General features: G+C 43.8%; 2 protein-coding genes across 9 annotated transcripts in view; one reads left to right on the forward strand and one right to left on the reverse strand.

Annotated features, from left to right (window-relative positions):
* The window catches only part of ULK4 (unc-51 like kinase 4), a 512,654-nt gene extending 510,068 nt beyond the window's left edge, over nucleotides 1-2,586 (forward strand). For all 7 annotated transcript variants that reach the window (XM_029242047.1, XM_029242045.1, XM_029242048.1 and 4 more), the window contains one exon: nucleotides 1,761-2,586. In XM_029242047.1, coding sequence (XP_029097880.1) covers nucleotides 1,761-1,824 — 64 coding nt within the window. In that variant the 3' untranslated portion in view covers nucleotides 1,825-2,586. The remainder of the gene's footprint in view (nucleotides 1-1,760) is intronic.
* A 4,685-nt stretch (nucleotides 2,587-7,271) lies between these two features.
* CTNNB1 (catenin beta 1) overlaps nucleotides 7,272-25,246 on the reverse strand; it is a 41,666-nt gene continuing 23,691 nt past the window's right edge. Inside the window, exons 2-16 of one of the 2 annotated variants that reach the window (XM_029241986.1) lie at nucleotides 20,795-20,855; nucleotides 20,127-20,354; nucleotides 19,666-19,919; nucleotides 19,296-19,534; nucleotides 19,006-19,207; nucleotides 17,734-17,878; nucleotides 14,229-14,332; nucleotides 13,811-14,149; nucleotides 13,384-13,542; nucleotides 11,758-11,877; nucleotides 10,973-11,123; nucleotides 10,763-10,884; nucleotides 9,618-9,678; nucleotides 8,349-8,569; nucleotides 7,272-8,046 (exon numbers count right to left, since the gene is read on the reverse strand). In XM_029241986.1, the coding sequence (XP_029097819.1) occupies nucleotides 8,361-8,569; nucleotides 9,618-9,678; nucleotides 10,763-10,884; nucleotides 10,973-11,123; nucleotides 11,758-11,877; nucleotides 13,384-13,542; nucleotides 13,811-14,149; nucleotides 14,229-14,332; nucleotides 17,734-17,878; nucleotides 19,006-19,207; nucleotides 19,296-19,534; nucleotides 19,666-19,919; nucleotides 20,127-20,354; nucleotides 20,795-20,807 (2,346 nt within the window). In that variant the 5' untranslated portion in view covers nucleotides 20,808-20,855 and the 3' untranslated portion in view covers nucleotides 7,272-8,046; nucleotides 8,349-8,360. The remainder of the gene's footprint in view (nucleotides 8,047-8,348; nucleotides 8,570-9,617; nucleotides 9,679-10,762; nucleotides 10,885-10,972; nucleotides 11,124-11,757; nucleotides 11,878-13,383; nucleotides 13,543-13,810; nucleotides 14,150-14,228; nucleotides 14,333-17,733; nucleotides 17,879-19,005; nucleotides 19,208-19,295; nucleotides 19,535-19,665; nucleotides 19,920-20,126; nucleotides 20,355-20,794; nucleotides 20,856-25,246) is intronic. The other variant, XM_029241987.1, reaches the window with a different exon arrangement.

Consider the following 25,246-nt stretch of genomic DNA (forward strand, 5'->3'; position numbering starts at 1 on the left):
GCACGGCATTCCTGGTAGTTTGTTTTCAGGGCCACAAGGTTCTATGGAATCTGCTTCCTGGTGTTTGGGGTTTTGTATTAGTTGGAGAAGCATATGCGGTTGAGGTATTGCTGGGAAGGTGAATCTGCGAAGGCTCAGCTCCATGCAGCCTTGTTGTATTAATCCTGGATTGGGTGGGGAGGGGACAGCGCCTCCTGGCCTACCCCCCCCTTTACTCTGTAGCTTAAGCCAAAGATGTCAGTTCTTACCCGTGGTTACTGTGAGCTGAGGGGAAGGACGGGCTGACTTTGATGGGAGGGGCCCCTGCTCAGCCCCGGGGCCCCTGTGGTGTAAGGCAGGGACACTGGCTCCCCGGGCTGGGCCACAGGCCTTCCGCTAGACTGGTTTTTGTGAGGAGCAGGTGATGCCCATACCTGGGGACCCTGGCCTTGTGCAGACAGCTGAGATGAGGCCCCTGTGAGCAGAGCAGATGTGTGCTGGCAGAGGGCGGGAGAGCCACCGGGAGGCATGGACTTGAGCGGGGAGCTGCTGAGAGCCCTTCCTCTCCACGGCCTGCCTGTGTGGGACTCCCCCGCCCCCCAGCTGGGTCCGAGGCCGGCACATCTTCATGCTGTACCAGTTTGGGAGCGCTGGACCCAAATTTGGACCAAACATGTGAAAACGAGCCTCCCTGAGGCTGGTGGCCTCTTCCGTACCCACACGTGTCACTCCAGCAACTAACACGTCTACACCAGGCAGGTCTCATACTGGTCGACAGGCTGCTGCTCTGAAATTGTCCTGTTCGGGCTTTGTTCGGATGGCCCCACCAGAAAAAGGGTTTCTCGTGTTGACAAAGAGTGACTGGGTGGCAGCATTCTCAGTTCTGATGGGGCCCTGCCAGGTGGGTGTGTCCTCCTTGCCAGTCACTGGCCCCCAAGGGCTGCTCTGGCAGGCGGAGCGGGCAGCACGGCTCCACCCGAGTAGCCTGGTCTCAGCCGGGAGCAGGCCAAGTTCAAGTGCATTCCCTCAGCCCTCAAAGGGGCCTTTGATGGCACCATCTCCGACCACAGTCCTGTCCCCCTGCGACCCACCTCTTTTATGCAGCCCCCTGGCACTTGGCAACAGCTGTATTTCTGTGTAGCGAAGGGTGTGCTGTCAGCTAATTTGATACTTCAAGGCACACTGCTACGCGCCATTCTTTTCTTTGGTGACAGTTGTTAAAGCACAGGTTTAAATGCGTCTCAAACAATTTGCTCCAATAACGAAGTTTCCATTTGAAGCTCTTAATTGCACATCCACACCTATGAGAATAAGAAACCCATGAGACCTATGAGAATAAGCTTCTGGCTCATTGGCCAGAAGGGGCAGCATGGAGCAGGGAGTGTCAGCAGCTGGGATCTTTGCTGGATGGCACAAGCCAGCTGCAGGCAGGCGCCGGGCAGGCTCACTGTGGGCCTCGGGCCAGCAGGCTCTGGCTGCCGTCCGCCTGACTTGCCCTCACAGCTCAGCATCGGTGCACCTGGCCAAAGTGGGCTCAGACGTCGAGGGGTGGGTGGCAGGGCCGGTGCTGAGCCCCTGTGGGACTGTGGGCTTCGGGGTCCTCACCTCATGGCCCTGGAGCCTGCAAACGCTGTTTCTGCTTCTCAGGATGATGCTAGGGGCAGCTCTGGGAAGCAGCTGGTCCATCAGGTACTCGGGTGCAAAAGAGGCCAGCCCCTTTGGGAGACAGAGCATTTTACCCTGGGGATGCCTAAATGTCTCTACTTTGGTTTTTCTCACAGTTCGTTGGCCAACAGTGCAGTGGCTTCCTTGGCCCTGGAGATCCTCCAAGCTGCTGGACACTAGGCAAGAAGGCATTTAGCACGAGCCCACTCTGCGGCACCCACCCTCAGCTACACACATTCACCACGTGGCACCTACAGCTCTATTTGGATCTAATAAAGTCAGCTGAACCCAGAACCTCTGGCTGAGATGATCTAACTCCAGACCCTAGAACACCCACTCAGAATGGACCTCCTCGGTGCATGTGTGATGCATCTGGGAACCCCAGGTTTGCTAGCTGTTCTCAGAATGCTCTTTCCCTCTGTGTGGGCCCGGTAGGCCTCTGCTAAAGCCTGCGCTGCCTGTGCTAGTCTAGGCCTGCCAGCATCTATAAGCATCTTTCTTCTCTGGAGAAGATTTAACAGGCAGGACTAGGCAGGAATGCTCTCCCAGCTACAGCTCCAGAGCAAGCCGTTGGAAGTTATAGTCTCTTCTCTTCCTCCTACTTTTACCTGCTTGGCTTTTCTTCATTTCAGGGATGAAGTGATTCCAAGAATCTTGGGGAGAACTGGGCAAGACTGCACTAACAGGAACAGGTGGTTAAAACTTTGCCTAAAGGAATGCAAAACGCTCAGGGAACGCTGGCTTCCTTGAAGATCTGCTCATCTAGATGGGATGATGGCATCAAGGTAGAATCACACCCCCAACTTCTACCAGTGACCCCCCTTATCCTCGAAGCCTTTCCAGCGTCTTCCTCACACATATGCCCTTAGTGCCCCCCCTGTGTAAGAGTCAAGCCTGTGAAAATACTGGGTGGACACTGCGGAAAGGGGCTGGGACTGTTGTACTGAGGGAGGGAGGGGTGGACCCTGGGCAGCTTGAACCAGGTGAGCAAGTTGAGAACATTCCTTGGCCTCCTCTCTGGGTCCTCTGTTTCCCCACCTGCAGAATGAAAGGGCTCGACTAGATCAGTAGCTGCAGTGCTCTGGGCTGCTTAGAGAGGGGATCTACCCCTTGACACACACCGCCTGAGCCCAGATGGGCTTCTGTCCCAGGCAGCAGCCCCTATGTGGGGGGAATGGGCGGGGGACGCAGAAGCGGGAGGCACGGGGGCACAAAGGCAGCCCCACACCTACTGCATCACGGGAAGCTGGGCACACTGTCGCCAACAGGCCCACTTTGCCGCGGTGATCTGTGTAATGTGCCGGCTTCCATTTGGCTTTGTAACGAACACAGCAGCTCCGTGCCCCCCTCCGTCAAAGGCGTGGATGTCACTTACCTTATTTAAACCTCACCACCTGCCAAGCAGACCTTCTTATCTCCATTTCATAGGTGAGAAAACTGAGGCTCAGAGGAGCCAGTCCACTTGCCCAAGGCCCCACTGCTGGGTTGAACTCGGGACTCGGACTCCGCAGCCTGTGTGTCTGCCAGTGGGATGTCCAGAGTCGAGCTGAGTAGCAGGGGTGTAAGGGGGAACCCCACCCAGGAGCAGGCAGTGTCCTTTGCTCTCATAGCCTCCTAACTGCCCCACAGGAAGTCCTGCTGGGCAATGTGCCCGCCCATCACCAGGCTGTGCGCCCAGGTGGCCCTGGCCTGGCTGGATTTGGCTGGATTTGTTCCTGGGGTGGGGGAAGCTGATGGGGAGCAGCTGGAGGCCTGGCCTTCAGCTCCTGTTGCTTTGCCTCTTTGGTCCAGGGAACAGGCACAGTTCTGTTTTCCCAGAAAATCTGTTCTCTCTCCTTTCATTCAGCTCTCAGGGGAAGCACCCTGGAGTTCTGGACCTAGAGTCCCCCAGAAGGTATTTCAGAGCAATCGAATTCGTCTTTCTCTACCCTTTTGAGTTGAGCAGGGAGGAGTCTTTGCTGCTTAAGGTGAAACAGGAGGAAAGTTTTAACATTCCAGAACCATGTTAAGTGGACCGTGCCTGGCCCCGAGTCCCACAGCCTTGCCTCTTTGAGGAAAGGCGTATTTGAATAGGCAAGGGGCAAGGAGGAGATGGTCCCAAGCAGGGCTAGTACCCCACCAAGGGTGTTCAGCCCAGGGTGACAGGCGCTAAAGCTAGCCCACGCCAAGTTTTGCACCCTGGCATGAGGCTATGTCCTCTTGGAGTTAGGGGACCCTTTTTGTCCTTCTCACAAAGGTGCCTTATGGAAAGCAGCAGCCCCAATCCTAATGAGCTGAGGTAGGGACATGAGCAGTCTGGCTGAGTAGACAAGAGGGAGGCGGAGAGCAGTACCCTTCCCCTGCCCCACACGAGAGGCCCATACCCTTTTGGGGCTTCCCCGGCTCCAGTTCTGAGAAGACCTGGGCCCCAGCCACCCATCAGAGCTCTCAGGATTCTCGCAGTGACCAGAGGCCCAGACCCAGGTAACTACCGGCCCTCCTCTTCCCACCACCTCCAAGCTTTAGCTGTTTGCTAATTGGCTACGGTCCGTCGGCTGAGCCCCCCAGGGATGAATGGCATCACTGAAGTTGCAGGGTGAGGGGGCAAAGGAGGCAGCAGGAGCATGCCTTGCATGGAGCGGAGCAGAGCGGACCGGTGAGTGGCTGCACCAGGCTGCCTTCTTTCCCTAACAACAGGCCCAAAGCTTTGAGACCTTGCCTCAACTTACAGCCTGAGAGTAGGTGCCCAGTGAGCTGTCCCTCTGTGGCAATCTATCTGGGGTGACTCTGGCCTGGAGGGTATCCTGAGAGGAACTGACAGTCATCTGGCAGCTAAGCAAGTGGCTCTGTAGGACACAGCAACAGAATTTACTGACTGACGGTTCTTTGGGCTTGTCTAGCTCTTCCTGTTTCCCATATTATCATGAGGTTTCCCCTATTACCTCATGAGGTTCTGAGGTCAATTTTGTGAATGCAGGGCAGCTCTTAGCCCTGTGGGACAGCTCAGAAGTGGAGGCTCTGGTGGCTAAGGCTTTTGTCCATAGTGAGCGATAGTGAGAGGACCTGGGTCTCTCCTGCCTCCACTTGAAGCAAAATGCCCTTTATTCTCCCTCCTCCAACAACAGAAAAATATGTAGAAATAAATCTCTCTGATAAATGGACTTATGCAGGGGCTGAGGTAGGAGCCTCAGGAGGGAACCGGTAGGGAAGGGGGCGGCAAGAAGCTACAAAAGCCCAAAGAGGCTTGGTCCCTGGGGAGACCTGTCTGGAGTGGGGTGGGGGCAAGACTCACTGAGTTTCAGGAGGCTTTGGCCCCAACAGCCTCAGGCTTCCAGGAGGCCGAGGGAGGGAAGGGGCAACAAGCACCAGCCTTGGCCCAGAATAAGGACCAGGGCTGTGTGGAGTCTTGATGTGACCTGGAAGAAGGCTGGCCTTTCACACCTGGCCTCTGGCCTCTCAGAGGCTTGATGCTGAGGTGGCAGAGGAGGCCAGTCACCCCCCTGTAGATTACTCATGAGGTGGGGAGGTGCAGTGGACACCACACAGGACGTTGATGAATAAGAAAAAGGAAGCACTACCTTTTCAGCCTCCCGCCCCCATTATTTTCTAATTGCATTTGATGGGTGTTCACTCAAGCAAGGCAAGCAGTTAGGTTCTCACCTAGTAGAACAAAACCACTGCAGTGGAGCAACTCAGCTCTCTGCTGGTTTACAAACCATATGGCACGATTCGGATCTTCTGTTTTTATTACACTAATCAAGACATATTTATCTCAAGATCTTTCACTGTCAAGGATTCCAATAACCAGATCAAAGCCTCATGTCTAGAACACCTCTTCCAACATGGAAAAGCTTCATTTTTCAGCTCATTGGTGGTCACTGCAATGGGATCAGATGTCCTACGCACCTCCATCCCCAGGGAACCACTATTCTGTTTTTTTGTGGTAATCTAAATTTTCTTGCTTTTTAGTTTTACTATCTCTGGATGATCTCCTTAAAACAGTTTGCCTTTCTTTTTGCACCAGTGCAGTCCTACGGCATGCATTTGTGACTTGCTTTTGTTCAGTATCATATTTGAGACATACCCATACTATTGTGTTGAAGCTGTAGTCTTCTACTGCATTGCGGCCATTCTCTTGCAAATTATTGGACACGTGGGCTTCCAGTGAGGACTTTTGATATTTTGTTGATCATGGATTTTTTCTTGCATTAATTTCAGTTTTATCCAAATGGCTACCTAACTGTTCTACACTTTTACTAAAACGTCCCTCTTTTTCACACTGACCTCCAATGCTACCCTTAAAGTGTCTATTGTCTTCATCTTATTCTGTTCCCTTAGTGTATACTTCTACACACGTGCCAATAACAGTGTAAATTTTACCACCTCTAGCTTTACAGTTAGTTAGGCCTTGACAGCTGACAGAACAAGTCCTCCTGTCATCTTATTCTTCACAAGTGTCTCTGCCGTTCTTGGCTCTTTGTCCTTCTAAGTGCATTGCAGAACTACCTTTGCTGAATCAGATTAACCTTCATATAAAGTTTTTACACGGAACTTCAAAACTATGATTTTAGGCAAAGCTCTGAAATGTTTTCTGGTTTAAAAAAAACAACACACCCTGCTGTGGTTCTTTATGTTAAAAGCTGAACTCACTAGAGATCTTCGCTCTAACCAATAGCTCTAGCCTACCTAATAGTTCATGCAGTGCTGCCCTGGTTCTCTGTGTCATGCACTGGAGGCACAACTGCCCCCTCACCAGGTACACAAATGTTTCCTCTCCAATCCCAATTACATCTTAGACCACAGGGAAGAATTTATAAAGCTTTCTCAAAGGGTCCTCATCCAACAAAAAGGTACTGAATACATGTTTTTAAATACACAGTAAATCACAAACAAACAGCCCTCCCTAAGCACAAAACACTTCCATGCTTTTTAAAGCCCAAAACACAAGTTCTAACAAACAGGTCTGCTGACTCTGCCCTCAGGGATGAACTAAGCCTGTCAGACCTACCACCAGGATGACAGGCTCACCTGGCAGACAGCATGGAAGAAGGCCCATTCTAGTTCTCTCTGATACATTCAGATAAACACCGGCAGGTAAACCATATTAACTATCAGTTCAAAGTGGAGTTGAAGGAATTCCCCGCTCCAAATGAGTCACACTTCTGTGAAGGTGCTTGAAGTCCAAATCCAGGTGAGTAATTCTTCATTATTACCTTAAAGGAATGAAACCATGTGATGGAGTCTGGGGTGGGGGATGCCTATTGGGCAACACGGGACAAAACTGAAAGCCAAAGAACTAGATGCCTTTAGTCACGTGGGCAGGATTTATACACGTGGCTGCAGCCAGGATGAAGGAGTCTTGGCCATAGCTCTAAGCCCAGAGTCCTTCAGTTGGAGACGATGGACTCCCCCCTCTTCCTACACAAGCTCAGAACCAACGTTCAAGGCCGAAACACTTTTGGTGCAATTTAACCCAGGGGTAAGTGCTAAAGAAGCCTGGCAAACAAACAATTCCGTCTATTAGCAGTAAGGCTCTTTCCATCATTACTTAAAAGTTTATTCAACTTCATCCTGAGGAAGACACATAGTGAAATAATTTATTACCCTCGCAAACCACTAAGTGACAAGGAAAAAAAGGTGACACAATCGAATGAATTAAAAGTTTAATTAATTCTGAACCATTTTTATAACCGCATTTTCTCTTGAAGCATTGTATCACCGCAGGTTACAACAACTTTGGGATAAAAGGCAACTGGTAAACTGTCCAAAACAAGGTTCCAAATAACACCTCTTACTGATTTACCCTACCCATACATATCCCAAATAAAGTTTTTGATCAAAAACATGAAATAGATCCACCTGCTTATTTTAAGCATATTAAAAAGGAAACTAATTGGACCATTTCTATTTGTCTATTTTATACAAAAAGGCTACACAATGTTACACTTTATTCAGATTACAATTAGAGTGATTATGAATTAGTGCTCTACACCATTACTCAATTTTTAAAAATTAGAAATTGCTGTAGCAGTATTCACTATAACTTAACACTATGAGAGACTTAAAAAACTAACAGTTACTGCAAAAAAAAGAAAAAAAGAAAAAAAAAGCTACTTCAAAGCAAGCAAAGTCAGTACCATTACAGATATTTAAAAAAAAATTTTAACAAGCAAGGCTAGAGTTTGATAAATTCCATCTTGTGATCCATTCTTGTGCATTCTTCACTTCTTGAGTCACTCCCAAAATCCATTTGTATTGTTACTCCTCGACCAAAAAGGACCAGAACAAAAAGTTTACTTCAATTGTTCCCATAGGAAACTCAGCTTGGTTAGTGTGTCAGGCACTTTCTGAGATACCAGCCCACCCCTCGAGCCCTCTCAGCAACTCTACAGGCCAATCACAATGCAAGTTCAGACAATACAGCTGTATAAAGAGAGAAAGGCTGCTATTAATGTTTAGAACAGCAAATGTTACTCATTTGAGTATTAAGTTGCAAAAGCTGTGGCAAAAAACATTAAAGTTAATAACTTCCACACATGACCACGTAACAAACCAGAAATCTGAGAACATTCACATGTTCCAAGACATCTCCTTTCAATGTATCTTTTTTTGTGGCAGATTTACAAATAGGCCTAAACCACTCCCACCCTACCAACCAAGTCTTTCTGAAGTTCTGTAGGCAGAGTAAAAGTATTTTACCCAAACTGGCTTTTTTAACTTCTTACCTAAAGGATGATTTACAGGTCAGTATCAAACCAGGCCAGCTGATTGCTGTCACCTGGAGGCAGCCCATCCATGAGGTCCTGGGCATGCCCCAGATCTGGCAGCCCATCAACTGGATAGTCAGCACCAGGGTGGTGGCCGCCCATCTCATGCTCCATCATGGGGTCCATACCCAAGGCATCCTGGCCGTATCCACCAGAGTGAAAAGAACGATAGCTGGGATCTAGGAGAGTCAGGGGTAGCAACGAAATGGGTAAGGGAGAGAGAGAGAAAGAGAGACGACATAAAAGTGAACACTAAGGTTAGGGACATCCAAGGGCAGCAAGCCTGTCAGAAAGCGATGCTTTCTAACCTCTTCAACTTCTGGCTTTCTTCAGCTAAGTGCCAGTGCCAGGCCACCCATGAGGCCACACAAAGCCTGTTACCACCAAAGGCAGACCAGCAGGTTCTAGTCCTGGGCCTCTGGCATTTACCCAGGCAGGGACAGGTTCCTGAGGGGGGAGCAGCAGCAAGCCATCTACTGTGTGTGACACCTAGGCATCAAGGAGTCATGGCAGGAGGTGAAGGCAATAACAAGGAGGTCTGGCAACTGTAATCTATTTGTTAGAAAGTCCAGGCGACACCCACAAAAGTACAAAGAAAATGTGCCAGTTTCCAATGAAACCTTTATATGTTTTGTATTAAGGGTTAACAACATGTACCTGTGAAGGTAAGAAGCTTATAAGCTTTAGTGGTTTATTAACTAGGAAAAACCAGGTAAGATTATAAATTTAAGATGAATAGTTACAGCTGTTAGTGGTCTACCCCTAATTATGCTCCACTCGCCACTACCCAGGTTTGAATTGTATTTTTAGAGTTTTCTGCAAAGCTAACTATGTAAATACCCGTTCCCAGAGCTGAGCCTGGGGACAGAAGTTCCCATACTCTCACTTCCTGGGTGGGTTGTAGACACAGGTATTATGGGTTCTCTGAACAAAAAAAACAGAATAAAAAGCCAGGCGACTTGTACATCCTGCACTGTACTGCAGAGGCCTAGCAGTAGTGACACATGTTTATTGGTGTGATCCTACTGCTTGCTCAGTGTGTGGCTCAGAATTCCCTGTGCTCCAATAAAGATAGTACTGCTGACTCTAGAGTTTAAGAGCTGCCTTTAATTGCTACCACTACTTTCCTGCCAACACTGGTTTCCCAGATGAGCAAACCAGCTCTTTTGATAAAGCTTTGGACCTTTAGCTTGATCTGGAGATAATCAAGAAATGTGAGACACATACCATCCTGGCGATATCCAAGGGGTTCTCCCTGGGCACCGATATCAAGTCCAAGATCAGCAGTCTAGATAAACAGGTATAAAGCAAAGAAGCAAAATGAAAATTCTCAACTCAAAGCATACTGTCCAATATTTTGAAAACATACTTATTTTCAGATTATGAAAAGAATAAAGAACTCAAACATTATAGAAATACTTAGAAAATGCAGAATTACTTTGAAATACACATGTATACGATACAGAAATACTTCAAACTCTACCCTTCAAAGATACCTAGAGATACCTAGAGAAACATGTTTTCCCATTGCACACAGTATTAAAAATACTAATTTATTCTTTCCACAAGTATACATTATTAAGTACTTACTACGTGCCAGGCACTGTTCCTGGTGCTAGAAATGTAACAGGAAACGAAACAGGCAAAGTGTCTACCCCCAAAAGGAGCTGCTGACAGGATATGTTATATGAAAAGACTTTTAGAGCCTGCGCGGCTAGAAGAACGAAGTTGCCATTAACTGTGAGAGGAGAGGTCTGGAGAAAGGGAGTGGGTGAGGAAGTTCAGAGCTCAAGTTGGAACATATTTATTAAACAGCCAACTAACATACTACTCACTGTTGGGCAGTTTGCTTTATTTTTTTTCCACCTAACAATATACAGGATCTCTCTCCATTCTTTCAACAAATATAATTCACTTTATGACTATGTACCATAATTGAAAAAACTTTCAGGGTGGTTCTACTGTTTCAATGAACAACTGTACTGAGGACAAATACTGAACAAATTAATAGAAATTCAAGTAGAAAAGTAGGTGAAAAATTGAGCATTTTTTAAGTACTGATAAACCGACCTCCAACTAACAGTGGTTAATAGACTGCCTCTTTCCTAACAACCTTTTGAAAACTGTTCTTTAATCTGCTAACTTTTTCATCTGTCTCCCTTGGAAATTCTAACTTGTTTGTTCTGAATAGGCTGTTTTTAAAGCTGTAGTTTTTCCTCACAGCAGTGACTAAAAGAGTGTAAAGAATGAATATTCAAGCCAAGGACACAGTCAGTGCAAATGAACGTGTACTGAGTGGTTTGAGAGGAAACCACAAACCGCCTTATACCTGCTCTAGCAAACAGCCAAATAAACGTGCTCACGCTGCCTACCTCATTCCAAGCCATTGGTTCCGTTCTGAAGAGAGAACTGGTCAGCTCAACCGAAAGCCGTTTCTTATAATCCTGTGGCTTGTCCTCAGACATTCGGAACAAAACAGCAGCTGCATATGTTGCTGGGAGAAGGATGGAATAAAGGTCCTTGAGGAAAAGCTGAGGCGTCACTGTACACAAGCTAAAGGCTCTGGTTCCTTTCCTACTTACCCACACCTTCATTCCTAGAATGAAGTAATTCTGTCAGAGGAGCTGTGGCTCCCTCAGCTTCAATAGCTTCTGCAGCCTCCTTGTCCTGAGCAAGTTCACAGAGGACCCCTGCAGCTACTCTTTGGATATTTTCAATGGGAGAATAAAGCAGCTAAGGAGAAAACATACACCCAAAACCTAATTAAGCCTAAAGTTAAAACATGACAAGCACCCCATTGCACTGTAAACATTCCCAATTCCCAAGTCAGAGTGTAAGCGGTATTTGTACTGCTTGTATTAAATCATAAACTCTAAATTTATGTTCTTGAGTGATGCTCAGGAGCAATGGGTTTCTAGAGCATTTTTAGCTATGAACCTTTTCTTCAGAGTTTTATTCAAGCTAAAACTTGGAAGACCCAGAGGTGGCTGGAGGGCTGTGCTCTAGCAGCCCAGACCAGCTTTCGTCCCTTCAAAACCGAGCAACCCTAAAGGTGGAGGAGAAAGTCTCCTTCCTTTCTTGAGGTTCTAGTCCCAAAGTTTCTCCTTCTACTGCCCAAGAAAAACGAAGGGAATTTTTCATAAATGTATTCAACTAAAAGGACATGACACATTGAGATTCTATTTTTTATACTTTGAACAGGAAGCATGGGCAGTACTGCCATTTTAGAAATGGTGATAGTAGATGAAAAATTAAATGCTGGTGCCCCTATTTTGGTCTCTAATTTCCTGATATTTTGCTTATCTTTAAAATCCTGAAATTCTACTGACACACAGAATCTAGAACACCTCGCTTAAAAGCAACATACCTGCACAAACAATGGAATGGTATTTAGGCCTCTGATAACAATTCGGTTGTGAACATCCCGAGCTAGGATGTGAAGGGCTCCAGTACAACCTTCAACTATTTCTTCCATGCGGACCCCCTCCTACCAAAAGAAATATGGTTAATAAATAGGGCATTGTCCTCTCTAAAGTTTATATACTTGAAAGGCTTTCTGTTCTGAGTAGCAATTACTAGATTAGTTATTCACATTATAAACCCAAAGTTCCCCCGAATTTGCAATTAATTAAGTTCAGGAATGAAGGTGGACTCCATTCAGTTGAATGTCACTTTCTGAAAGTGGCCTCTTGTCAGCACTAATTCCAAGCAGCACCCCTCCCCCATCACGGTACTGTGGCACAGCAAAGCACAGCTTCAATATACCTCTGAATCCCAAAGATAACTTTCTTACAGTCAGGGCACCAGTCACTCTGGGTAAAGGGATATATAGAGAAAAGATACACAAAGATGGGAAAGTGACGTGCAGACTATGTCAAGTGTTTTCTTTCAGATGCTCCCTCTACCTTTGTACATCTATGTGTATTTGGTGAAAACTTAGCAAAGTTTTGTCACCAACTGCTAAAATTCTACTGAGCTGCCAGTAGAAAATGCACTCACCTCCTCCAAGACTATTCAACTGACAGCCTATACGGGAGAAGGAAGTTATAGCTTTTGCAAAATATAACTACAATCTGCTCTCCCTCTAGCTGAGTTTTTTAAAAGGTCATAATTCTGCTACTTGCGGCAGCTTTTATATTCAACTTCATTTTTATAAGGACACAAAAGCTCCTTTCTTCCTAGAGAGATTTTAAAAGGTACCCTTTGCATTCTATTAAGCCACCTCATGGAGACAGGCCAACACCAAAAGTAATGAATAGAGAAAGGCAAAGCCTCCTAATGAGTGCATCCATATCACAACTAGCAATCAGTCCCAAGATCTGTTCTTGTAAAGTCTTGTTCTCTAAAGTAACCTGATTAAATACGAGAGAATCTTTGAAGGTCTGAGTCTTAAAACACATTCTGAGGAATCAGAAGTGTCTTTAGATACTTGTAATGAAGCTAGTTTTAAGACCGCAAACTTGACATCAAAGTTCCAGGCTAAGATTATAGGTAAAGATCCCAGAAATGCTACTACTTAGTCTTGTAATTTGTTGGCATTCGTTAAGTCCAGGGAAATAGTTTTAAACCACTCTTGGAAGAGCTAGTAAAAGGTACGTTAAACATTTATAGGTAGAACTGCAGTGGGGGATAAGAGACTCTGAAATCAGACAGACTTGGATTCAAATTATGGCTCTGCTACTTCCTAAGGATGTGAACCTTTTGTATGGATTAAATGAGACCCCAAAGCAGTAAATCACACTCCATACCCCCTTTGTACGATTGAGGAGGCAACGATGTTAAGGACATGTCAAAGGACATACCACTAGGGGCCACATTACTCCTTATCTTCTTCTATGCAGCCACAGAGACATGTCAGTTTTTTTAGTCAATAGCAAGCAGCCCTTCAGGCAGGCAGGAGGATGGAGGAAGCCAATGACCTCAGTAGTTCAGGATCTTATGGATTTTTGCATTCCTTTTAAATAGCCAGATGTCACTATTAAGATTTACCTACCACAAACTGCTGCTGTGTTCCACCCATAGATGTACGGCGCTGGGTATCCTGATGTGCACGAACCAGCAACTGAACTAGTCGTGGAATGGCACCCTGCTCACGCAAAGGTGCGTGATTTGCGGGACAAAGGGCAAGATTTCGAATCAATCCAACGGTAGCCTGCAGAAAAGAAGAGTAAAGAACTGGCAAACAACTCAACAAAACCATTTTCTTACCCTAAAATTCCTAACACACTACATCTATCACTTGAAAGTAAAACTGACTACAGAAACACTTCAAACCCTCACCTCCATCCCAGACATATTTCCTATTTACTAAAGCATACAACTCCTACTTACCAATGCCCGGTGCCTAGACAGCCATCTAATAATAGTCAGAGGCAGTTCATTTTCAATTCTGCAACCTTCTACTTTCACTGACAATTTACCTTGATCAGAGGCCAATGGGATGGTGGATGTAGGAGTTTAACCACAACTGGCAGTCCATAGTGAAGGCGAACAGCATTCTGGGCCATCTCAGCTTCCTGGTGTCGGCTGGTCAGATGACGAAGAGCACAGATGGCAGGCTCAGTGATATCCTCCCTGTCACCAGCACGAAGGACAGTACGCACAAGAGCCTCTATACCACCCACTTGGCACACCATCATCTTGTTCTTGTAATTATTGCAAGTGAGATTAGAAAGAATTCCAGCTGCGCAGGTGACCACATTTATATCATCTGAGCCCAGAAGCTGAACAAGGGTCCCAAGAAGACCCTCCATCCCTTCCTATGGAGATGAAAACAGACGCTCAGGACATATTCAGCTTGACTCTTTTCATTAAGGCACCAGTTTACTCAGAATTTACCTGTTTAGTTGCAGCATCTGAAAGATTCCTCAGAGTCCAAAGACAATTCTGAACAAGACGTTGACTTGGATCTGTCAGGTGAAGTCCTAAAGCTTGCATTCCACCTAAAAAGATTTAAAAATATCTAAGGCGATGGCTAATAGCTCACAAGTCGTATCAGTACAAAGTGTCTTCTCTAGTCTTAGAAGGTGTCCCTCTTTATTGCCAAAGCTTATCCCCTCCATCGAAGTCCTTTATTTCCTTTCATTTTCTACAATGCTGCTCAGTTTCCCTTTCTCTTCCAGTTCATCTCACCTAGTGACAATTTCTGTCAAATATCTATTGTTCCTCCCCTGTGTGGAAAAAGCCTTCATTCTCTCCACAGTCCCCCTGTAGGTAATATTCCTATTACTTATTTCCCTTCATCCAATTATTTCAAAAATATTTAATACCAGGCTCTGTTTTGAGTTGGAGCTATACCAGTGAGCAGAACAGTCTAAAATTCCTACCTTCACAGAGCTCATGGTCTACTTGGAGGTAGACAATAAACAAATACACAACTAGTAAACTAAAACTATACAGTGTGTCAAATGGTGTTAAGTGCTACAAAAAACATAACACAAGACAAAGGAGGGGGCTACATTTTTAAGTAGGGTAATTAGGTCACCTAAGTGTGAAGGGTGACATCTGAGCAAAGACCTGAAGGAGTTATGTAAACTCATGGGGTGAGAACAATCCAAAAAGAAGGCACCAGAATGCTTAACGTCTCGGACTGTATAAAAGACACTGACTCAAAAGATGTGCTTCCAAGTTTCACAACCTTCCATCATTTTAGGACCCTAATGAAGGACGTTTACACTGGCAGAGGAGTCTAAATGGAAGCTCACCTCCCCACACACTGGCTTAACTTTACCATCTCTCTCCTACCGACATCACTTCTAAATGCAGTGGGATGTGCTTTCCCTTGTCTCCTTGTTTATCTTTTCAGGTCTGCTTTATTTCCTCAATTAGGTTAGGTCTACCTGCTATAATTCTCACGGCACCCTGTACTTTTCCCTTCACAGCATTTATCACAACTATAATTTAGCCTACCACCCCTACAGTAAGACAATATCATCCCTATCTGGTTCATTCCTCACAGTAGCTCCAGCTGCTAACAGAGAGCACAAAGGCTGATGCTACTTCCCTGGTGGTCCAGTGGCTAAGACTCCATGCTCCCTATGCAGGGGGCCCAGGTTCGATCCCTGGTCAGGGAACTAGATCCCACATGCCACAACTAAGAGTTCACATGCCGCAACTAAAGACCCCTCGTGCCACAACTAAAAGATCCCTGACACCGCAACGAAGATCCCACGTGCTGCAACTAAGACCTGGCGCAGCCAAATAAATAAATAATTTTTTTAAAAAAAGTAAAATTATATTTAGAAAAAAAAGACTTGATTCCCCTCAGATCTCATTCCCTCCCTCCACTGTTAAGAGAGTGGATCTTAGTTCCAGATGCCTCTCAGAATAGCCTGAGAGACTTAAACACACACATTCTGATTCAGCATGCCCAGGGTAAAAGTCCGGTGCAGATGGCTTAGAGGCACCCCCGCCTCTTCCCTGTAGCCCTTACTCACATACACTAAGAGGGCAACTCCCAAATCTCTATCCCAGCCCAGTCTTCCCTTGCATTCCAGTAGCATACATTGCCAGCTACCTACTGATCTTTAGTCACTTTGAATATGTCAACTCAAATAACATTCATCCTTTGCTATGTATTTTTAATATCTAATGACTTCATTCCTAGAAGCCTGTAACATCCCAGTGGCCTGGTCTGCTTGCCTTTGGTCATTCGAACTGTCATACGATGCTAGTATTAATATTCCCAACACCTCACTGTGATGCTGTGCCACTGCTCAACAGCCATCAATAGCTTCTCATTATAAGATAAAGACCAGGGACTTCCCTGGTGGTGCAGTGGTTAAGAATCTGCCTGCCAATGCAGGGGACACGGGTTGAAGCCCTGGTCCAGGAAGATCCCACGTGCCATAGAGCAACTAAGCCTGTGCGCCACAACTATTGAGCCTGTGCTCTAGAGCCCGTAAGCTACAACTACTGAGCCCTTGCACCACAACTGCTGAAGCCCACGCGCCCAAAGCCCGCAACAAGAGAAGCCACCGCAATGAGAAGCCCACACACCGCAAGGACGAGTAGCCCCTGCTCGCCGCAACTAGAGAAAGCCCGCGCACAGCAACGAAGACCCAACGCAGCCAAAAATAATTAATTTTTTTAAAAAAAGAAAGATAAAGACCAAATGCTTTAGCATAACCTTCAGGAGCCCTTTAGGATTTGGATCCCACCTAGTATTTCAAATTGACCTAAGCATTCTACACCTGTGTTTCCAAAGCTGGAATAAAGCATGAATAAACATCTTCCAGGGACCTAGAAACTCCTGCACAATATAGCCCTGCCTGGCTCTAGCTCATTACCCTCATCCTGAGCTATTCATCCCATTTACTCACTAGGTTCTAGTTACACAGACTTTCTCTTCGGCACCTAGAACTCAACAATTTCTTTCCTACCTTCAGGACCATCTGGAAGGCACTTAATCCTTCTCATATAGCTTACACCTTCTCATTCTGCAATTTCACTTAACATCCCCCCCTCAAGGAAGCCCCTTCCCTCCCCATTAATTCTGTATCACTATTTGCTTGCTGTTCATTTCTCTTGTGACATTCATTCCAATGTGATCACTCCATCTTTCTGCATATTTTTGTCACCTTCATCACCTATAAGAATAAATACAGGGACCATACCTATTTTGTTATCCATTGTATACCATGTGCTTATTACAGTGCTTGAAACACAGGGGCTGAATATTTTCAGAATAAACAAATGAGCATCAGAATAACCTAGGGAACTTCTAAAATTCAAGATTCCTAGGCCTCCAGTCCCATACATTTCCAGCTACCTACTGACTCTCTTGTCACCTCAAAACTCCAGGGATTCTGATTAAGTAAGTCTAAAAATCTGTATTTGTTGCACACATTCCAGGTATTTCTGGAATAGCTGTTATCAAGCCAAGTATTAGCCACCATTTTTTTTTTTTTTGCGGTACGCGGGCCTCTCACCGTTGTCCCCTCTCCCCGTTGCAGAGCACAGGCTCCAGACGTGCAGGCTCAGCAGCTGTGGCTCACGGGACCAGCCGCTCCGCAGCATGTGGGATCTTCCCGGACCGGGGCACGAACCCGTGTCCCCTGCATTGGCAGGCGGACTCTCAACCAGTGCACCACCAGGGAAGCTCCTAGCCATCATTTTTGATGGGTAATATGAACACTGCCTAAACTAGGCTTGCATAGCACCAAAGAAGGTGTCTAGCAGAACATACACTTTGTCTGAATGCAACTTTGGCTTCAAACTGAATAGGACCATCTACTTTCAGCCTGTTAAGGTCAGTTCTATCACCCTTTTCCTAAGAAAGGTAATCTAATTAGAACTACACGTGCTGCAAACATGAGAACCCAGAATAGACAAGTATACTTACCAGCTTCTACAATAGCCGGCTTATTACTAGAGCAGACAGACAGCACCTTCAGTACTCTGCTTGTGGTCCACAGTAGTTTCTCATAGGTGTAGGTCCTCATTATATTCACTAAAGCTTGAGGTCCACCACTAGCCAAAATGATCAGCTAGAAAGATGCGTATATATTGTTAGTCACGGAATCTTGATCAAATGCCTGAGAAAAGCTACTATTACCAACCTATTTTATTATACAAGAATTTCAGCCAGCTTAATGACTTAAATATATTCCTGGTCGTCATTAGCTAGACCCCCATACTGGGGCCCTATTTAACCCCTCCTTGTACAACATTTCACTCAAATTCATGCACCCCAGTCCTCCCAAAAATATATAAACTCTGGCCCAGTTTTCTTCTTCCCACACTGATCATAGTAAAAGGAAAAACAAAAACAACCAAACACCGTGTTGGTATGAAACAGTAATGCCCAGATACACAAGTTACATCAAAGCCAATGTTGAGTGAAAATGTGAACCAGAATGGGCACTTAAAAACTCTTAATGATCTGGCTCTTTGCTATTCCTAATCATAACCACCTCAAAAAGAGACAGCATAAAATAGTCGTTCTTGCCCTTTACTCCCCCGCACACCCCCACCTCCTGACTCTACCCCGATCTGAAAACACATCTCATCACTTCAGGCCTCTGCTAAAAACTGTTTCGCATTATTCTTTTAACATGTTCCACTAAGCCCTGCAGGATCTGCCCTATCTCAACAGTCTCACCTCACACACTTCCTCTTCCTTACTCTTTGCATTTCTTGAATTTCCAAATCTTGCCCTGCTCCTCCCTCAGCAGAACTGTCAAAGATGCCATTTCCTCTCCCTAACCTTCATTCACCTTTAATCAATCCCATCTTATCCTCAAGAGCTAAACTCAACTATCACTTTCTCCAAGAAATCTGCTTGAACCCTCAAAAGAGGGTCTGGTTCATTTACATGCTCTCATAGCCCCTTTACTTCCTCCTAACACACGAATTAAATAGTAAATAGGGTATTATTTCAGTGTCTCTCTTCCACCCAAGAATAAAAGCTTTAAGAGAAGCTTGCATGCTATATCCCTATCACCTAGCATTAGTGCATTACATACTGACAACTCAAATATTTAAAGAAATAGAGATGTCCAACTTTTCTAGGATACATACAAAGGGTGAGGCATACAACGAATTTGCCAAAATCCATAGAAGGACATGACATTGGGGGTCTCCCATGCTCCCACATTCAGTACAATTCTTTTACCTTGCTTTCTTGATTGCCATAAGCTAAAATCTGAAGGCAGTCTGTTGTAATAGCCAAGAATTTAACATTTGTTTTGTTGAGCAAGGCAACCATTTTCTGCAGCCCGCCAGCTAAACGCACTGCCATTTTAGCTCCTTCCTGATGCAATAAAAGGTTGTGGAGAGTTGTAATGGCATAAAACAATACAGAATCCACTGGTGAACTGGGAAGAAGAAAAAAGTCTCATCAGAAATGTTGTGATTGCACTCCTCTCCTTCTGAGCTTGCAGCATTCTGACCATGTTTTCTTACCCAAGCATCTTCACCAGGGCAGGAATGCCCCCAGACTTAAAGATGGCCAGCAAGCCCTCACGATGATGGGAAAGATTGTGTAAGGTCCCAGCAGTACAGCGAGCCGTTTCCACATCATTTGTATTCTGCATGGTGCGTACAATAGCAGACACCATCTGAGGAGAACGCATGATGGCGTGTCTGGAAGCTTCCTTTTTAGAAAGCTGATGGACCATAACTGCAGCCTTATTAACCACCACCTATAATGTACAGGAATTAAGAGACGTCATTTTCCAGTTTTCAAATACTGATACTGGGTAGATATTATAAGACTACTTCCTTGGGAGTTTCCTTCAAAGCAGATTAAAAAGCTAGCCATGTCACTACTTACCTGGTCTTCATCGTTTAGCAGTTTTGTCAATTCAGGGATTGCACGTGTGGCAAGTTCTGCATCATCTTGATAGTTAATCAAATTTACAACTGCATGTTTCAGCATCTGTGATGGTTCAGCCAGACGCTGGACATTAGTGGGATGAGCGGCATCAAACTGTGTAGATGGGATCTGCATGCCCTCATCTAATGTCTCAGGGAACATAGCAGCTCGTACCCTCTGAGCTCGAGTCATTGCATACTGTCCATCGATATCTGGAAAAGGTAAATTCAACACTCAGTATCCATAGCTCAGCATTCACCAAGTATTTGCTATCCTAAACAGTCATGGTGATATTGCAATCACTCCCTTCTCTTTACCACACCATTTTATTTAAGCTATTATACACTAACTTTTATTAGAATAACTATTTAATTCTCAAAACTGCATTCTGACTTTCAGTAAGGCAATAATACTCTTACCAGCTACTTGTTCTTGAGTGAAGGACTGAGAAAATCCCTGCTCCCACTCATACAGGACTTGGGTAGTATCCACATCCTCTTCCTCAGGATTGCCTTTACCACTCAGAGAAGGAGCTGTGGTAGTGGCACCAGAATGGATTCCAGAGTCCAGGTAAGATTGTTGCTGCCAGTGACTAACAGCTGCTTTTCTGTCTGGCTCCATGGCCATGTCCAGCTCCATCAAGTCAGCTATAAAAATCAAACAGCACTAGTATTACTACCAGGGAAATGTTACCTTAATTAGAGAATAAAAATCTATGATATGACTCACTGAAATCTTTTTAGAAATAAAGTCAAGTCTGAAAGACAGCCAAGGATAAGAGAATGATGGCCAGGATCAGCTCAGTGATGAAAAATCTGTACTCTTAGGAGACCACCTAACAGTTACTCACTGAATCAGTGAAGAATGGTACTGCATCCAGGCTCCAGAAGCAGTCATCCAGACTAGATTCCTGCTGGTGGCTTGTTTGCTATTTCACCAAGCCATTAGGAGGAGTGAGCAGAAAATGGAGCAAAAGGTAGCCTGACAAGTAAGCAGGGAGAGAGGAAAGCAGGGGAATCTGAGCCAGACTGGGTTAATGGCAATGAAGCAGAGCCCCAATTCAGTAACTAAAGACTATGATACAAACCTTGGGTAGCCATTGTCCACACAAGACTTTCAAAACCGTAGTATGGTGTACTTCAGAGACCCTAAAAGAGTTAATCAAAGTCATTAGGATTTAAAATTGTTTGACTTTAATACTCATAAGTCACTAGGATGGCCTGTCAAACATCATGGACTACATCCACAAAAAGCCCCAAGTCGTCTTTTACCATGTGATATAGTGAAACACGGACCTCATGGTCTCCTCCAAACACTTCAACCACAGCTCTATCATTGCCAAACTTCTAAGTGAAAACTTCTCTTTAACAAGCATCTCTTTTCAGGAGAAATATAAATTACAGATATACAGGATGTCAAAAACGCAAAATTACTGAAGATGACAAAGAAAGCATAAGCACTCTACTAATGAAAGCCAGGGAGGGGAAAAAGCTATTCAAAATCAACTCCTCCTTGAGTTCCAAAAGTCCTCTCCTCTCCCTTTTTAATTTCTTTCACTGAAAAATTCATAGGGCTTCTTTGGACAATAGAGGTCCAGTGGGATTTTAAAAACACCAAATTAAAAAAAAAACACCAAATTTTCATTTAACGGGTCAATTGTTACTGTTTTCTTTTCTGATATAATACAATGCCATCTAAAATAACTTCATAAGGTATTTTATGTGTGGTGACTGGATCAGAACAGATTTCAGATTTTGTACTAAGAAGTAAAATTACTTCTCAAATTAAAGTTTGCAACACAAATTAAAAGCACCTTTTTTAATCAAACTTTTCTAAGTTCAATTTTATAGCAATGATTTATTATAAATACAAGTGAATGCTTTGATCAATGTAAAAATCATTCACATATATATTAAAAAATCTTAGCATCTAATTTATGTCTGCATTTTGGCATTTTTGTGTAATATTCAGGAAAACACTGAATTACACAGGGAGCTATTTGCAAATGAGACCAGTTTAAGGGCTCATGGTCTCTAGACATTCCTAATAACAGAACTTCCTTTATTACATAGTTTGCCCCAAACAAGTTCCTCTTGCACTACAAATTAAAAATTAGATGTAAATTACCAACGTGGACTAAGATACTTAAAGTGTGAACTGTGTTTTCTATCAGTGTCCAAAAAAGTTTAAATGTGTTTAATATAATGCAGTTGGAAACTGTACTCTGAAGTCCTATTTTCTCTATGTAAAGGAAGCATGTGTTGATTATTCCTGGATTTGCTCTTCCAAAACTAGATTTTTATAACCACAAAGATAACTTGACACCTAAAGCTGACAAGAGTTGTGAACACAATCGTTTTATCGTCCACAGTAGGAACAACTGACGATTTACTTACAAGGCAAAGTGAAGGAGAGAAGATAACAAAGGTGATTCCTGTCAACAAGAAACTTATATTTTAAAATCATGTACTAAGTAGGATTATGTGTTTATTGTTTCGATTCAACAGGATGGGAAGGGGTGTGTAGAAACCTGCACTTTTAATGAACATTCTAAGGATGCAGAAAGTGATCTGCAGACCATATGTTGAGAAATACTATGATGGAAGAAACCCAGGTTCTCTGTCCACCGATGGCTGTATTTTAGTTCGCATCTTCTGCCTATCTTTGAGAATGGCTATTTAACCATTTCTCCACCCCTCTGAAAAATGGGTTCCCCACTCCAGCTCCCAATATATTTCCAGGGAAGGAGACTTAAAACATGTTTTACACTGAGCTTCTCCTCTGGCCAATGCCACAGGACTCAAAAACCAACTAGTCACATCTACAGGTGCAGCTGTTTAACAAGTGCTTTGATGTACCTGGCATCAAGAAAAAAAAAAAATACTTACAGTGTCTTTTTCCTTGTTGAGACAAAGACAAAACATATTAGCCAGGTTACTGGGTAAAATCTACTTATGTGGGCTGACCTAGTAACTTGACCAAGATTATAATGATTTTATGGAAAAAAGCAAGTTCATGTTCCAAACTTACAATATCTACTTGCATGTTGGGGACGTCTTAGTACTATTATTTTTTTATAGCACTTTCAAACTTATGCAACATACATAAAAATTATTCTTGCTCTTCACGGCAACCCTCTGAAGTGAGGGAGGCCAAGTGTCCATCAGCAAGTAAAGAAGTAAAAAGTAGGAGTGAAAATGGGGATCTACATAAGCAGCAGTATATACCAACTCATCCCTACACTGATCTGCAGACAAATCCAAATTTACCTAAAATTTGAGAAATATTTACTGAAGAAATTGAATTTCCTATCCAGAGAACTACGGCAGAATCTTGCCCCAAAGGAAAGCTTTCCTTATTCTTCCTCTTGGCAGAGCTTTCAGCCCAAGGGCTGGCTCTCCTCTACTACACCCTGCCATACATTAAGGGCCTAGAGCTCCTAATTAACTAAGGCTTATCAAAGACTTCAGGAAAACCAGACTCCAGAGAAACAAAACTTTAAAATTGGGGTAAGGTGGGGAGGGAAACAGAATGTTTCACTTTATTACCCTCATAAAAATTGGAGAGAATAAATAAAAAGTTCAATAAATAACTGAAATTGAGAAAAACTCCTAGAGCATAAAGGAGAAAGACACACGGAATACAAGAGAAGGAACAAGAGGATCAACTCAGGGGATCAAAGCTCCAACTTCAAAAAGAATTATGAGAAACAAAAATGAGGAAAAGCCCACTATGTACCAATCAAGATAAAGGGAGTATAATGATTAAAAAAAAAAAAAATGAAGTACTAAATGTTCCCAGATGCAAGTGACCACAACTATAGACTACATTTAGAATGCTGTGTGTCCTGACAGCTTTATCACCACCAAGTGGTGCTCTGACAAAGAAAGAGGGTGCTGGGGGATCACCAATTTATCCAGTCTAATGAGGTAATGGATACATGCACACTTCCTTTTTCTCTTTTTGCTTAACATATACTCTTTTCCAATTATATATTTTGTAAAAACACCTCAAAATTCATCTATTTCTGACTTAAACTCTATAAGGTTTAGAAAAATATATATCCATTACATATAATAATTTCAATCTAAGGAGAAAGTTCATCCTACACCGTACCTTATTCTAAGTATTGCTATGAGTAATTTTTCCTTCAGCTTTTCTAACAAGACTACTTAAGCATGCTAGGTTTTTCTTTTTTCTTATGAAATTTTTCAAACATGCAGAAAAATGGACACAACTTTATAATGCACACATCACCTATACTTAACAATTATTAATACTGTGCCATACTGGTGCCTTCCTACAGAATGATTTTAAAGTAAATTACATACATTAGTACATTATGTGGCTATAAAAAGTAACGATATTTTCTTACATACCACAACATTATTATAGAAGATTAGCCTTAGAGCTAACTTCAAAATGATTGTTGGGGGGCTCTACTTCACCTTTTGTATTTTAAGTGGCCTTCGGTCAAAATCTACATGAGAAATCTTGACACAATATAGATATCACCCATCAACACAAAATTATCTTAATTACCTTGGATTTCAAAAAGTTTGAGTACTACTAACTAGAAGTAACTTTGCTATAAAACAGATTATCAAACCAGTTTATAATAGATTACTGGCTGTTCATGCTAACAATTAACTTTTCCAAGAATCTAGTAAGAAAGTGCACGAAAAACTTTTGATATACTCTCAGGAATCAGAAAAAAAGTTCTTACTAAAGTCTATTTTGTAAATCTAAAAGCACATACATATGCATTTTTATTAACTGTCACTACTAATACCTTGCCATTTAAAAACTTATAGTCTCCTCAAATCTTCCTGTCTCAGCACTTTTTATTCAACACTAACACTTTTAAGTCACAACTTACTCTAGTTTCCTTTCTGCTTTTACTCCTCAGCTGTGTGTGTGTGTGTGTGTGTGTGTGTGTGTGTGTGTGTGTGTGTGTGTGTGTGTGTGTCCATGTCCTGGGAGGGGTCTTCCCCAAACTGGGCAATAAAAAACAAACATTTAATGACACTTGCGCTCCTCTGAAACACCTAGATTGATACTCCTGGTATTATCTTTAAATATGTAGGTACAAAAATGGCCATTAGAAATCTGAACTGTCTGTGGCTAGGGAAAATTAGGATGTTCCTGATCATTTTCCTTCTTTCATTTTAGTGTCTCTTCTACCTCATCCATAAAAATAATATATGCTTAGTATAAAATGGTATTTTCCTTTGGCATTCCCATAATAATGACATTGTTATATTTGGTATTCTGTTAAATTTACTGTTGGGGGGGCTTCCCTGGTGGCGCAGTAGTTGAGAGTCTGCCTGCCGATGCAGGGGACACAGGTTCGTGCCCGGTCCGGGAAGATCCCACATGCCGCGGAGCGGCTAGGCCCGTGAGCCATGGCCGCTGAGCCTGCGAGTCCAGAGCCTGTGCTCCGCAACGGGAGAGGCCACAACAGTGAGAGGCCCGCATACCGCGGGGAAAAAAAAAAAAAAATTTACTGTTAGGTGTTTTTTTTAATATAAAAATATAA

Source organism: Monodon monoceros, unplaced genomic scaffold (assembly GCF_005190385.1).
Source record: "Monodon monoceros isolate NGI ecotype Baffin Bay Population unplaced genomic scaffold, NGI_Narwhal_1 Super_Scaffold_3, whole genome shotgun sequence".
NCBI classification, from domain to species: Eukaryota; Metazoa; Chordata; class Mammalia; order Artiodactyla; family Monodontidae; genus Monodon; species Monodon monoceros.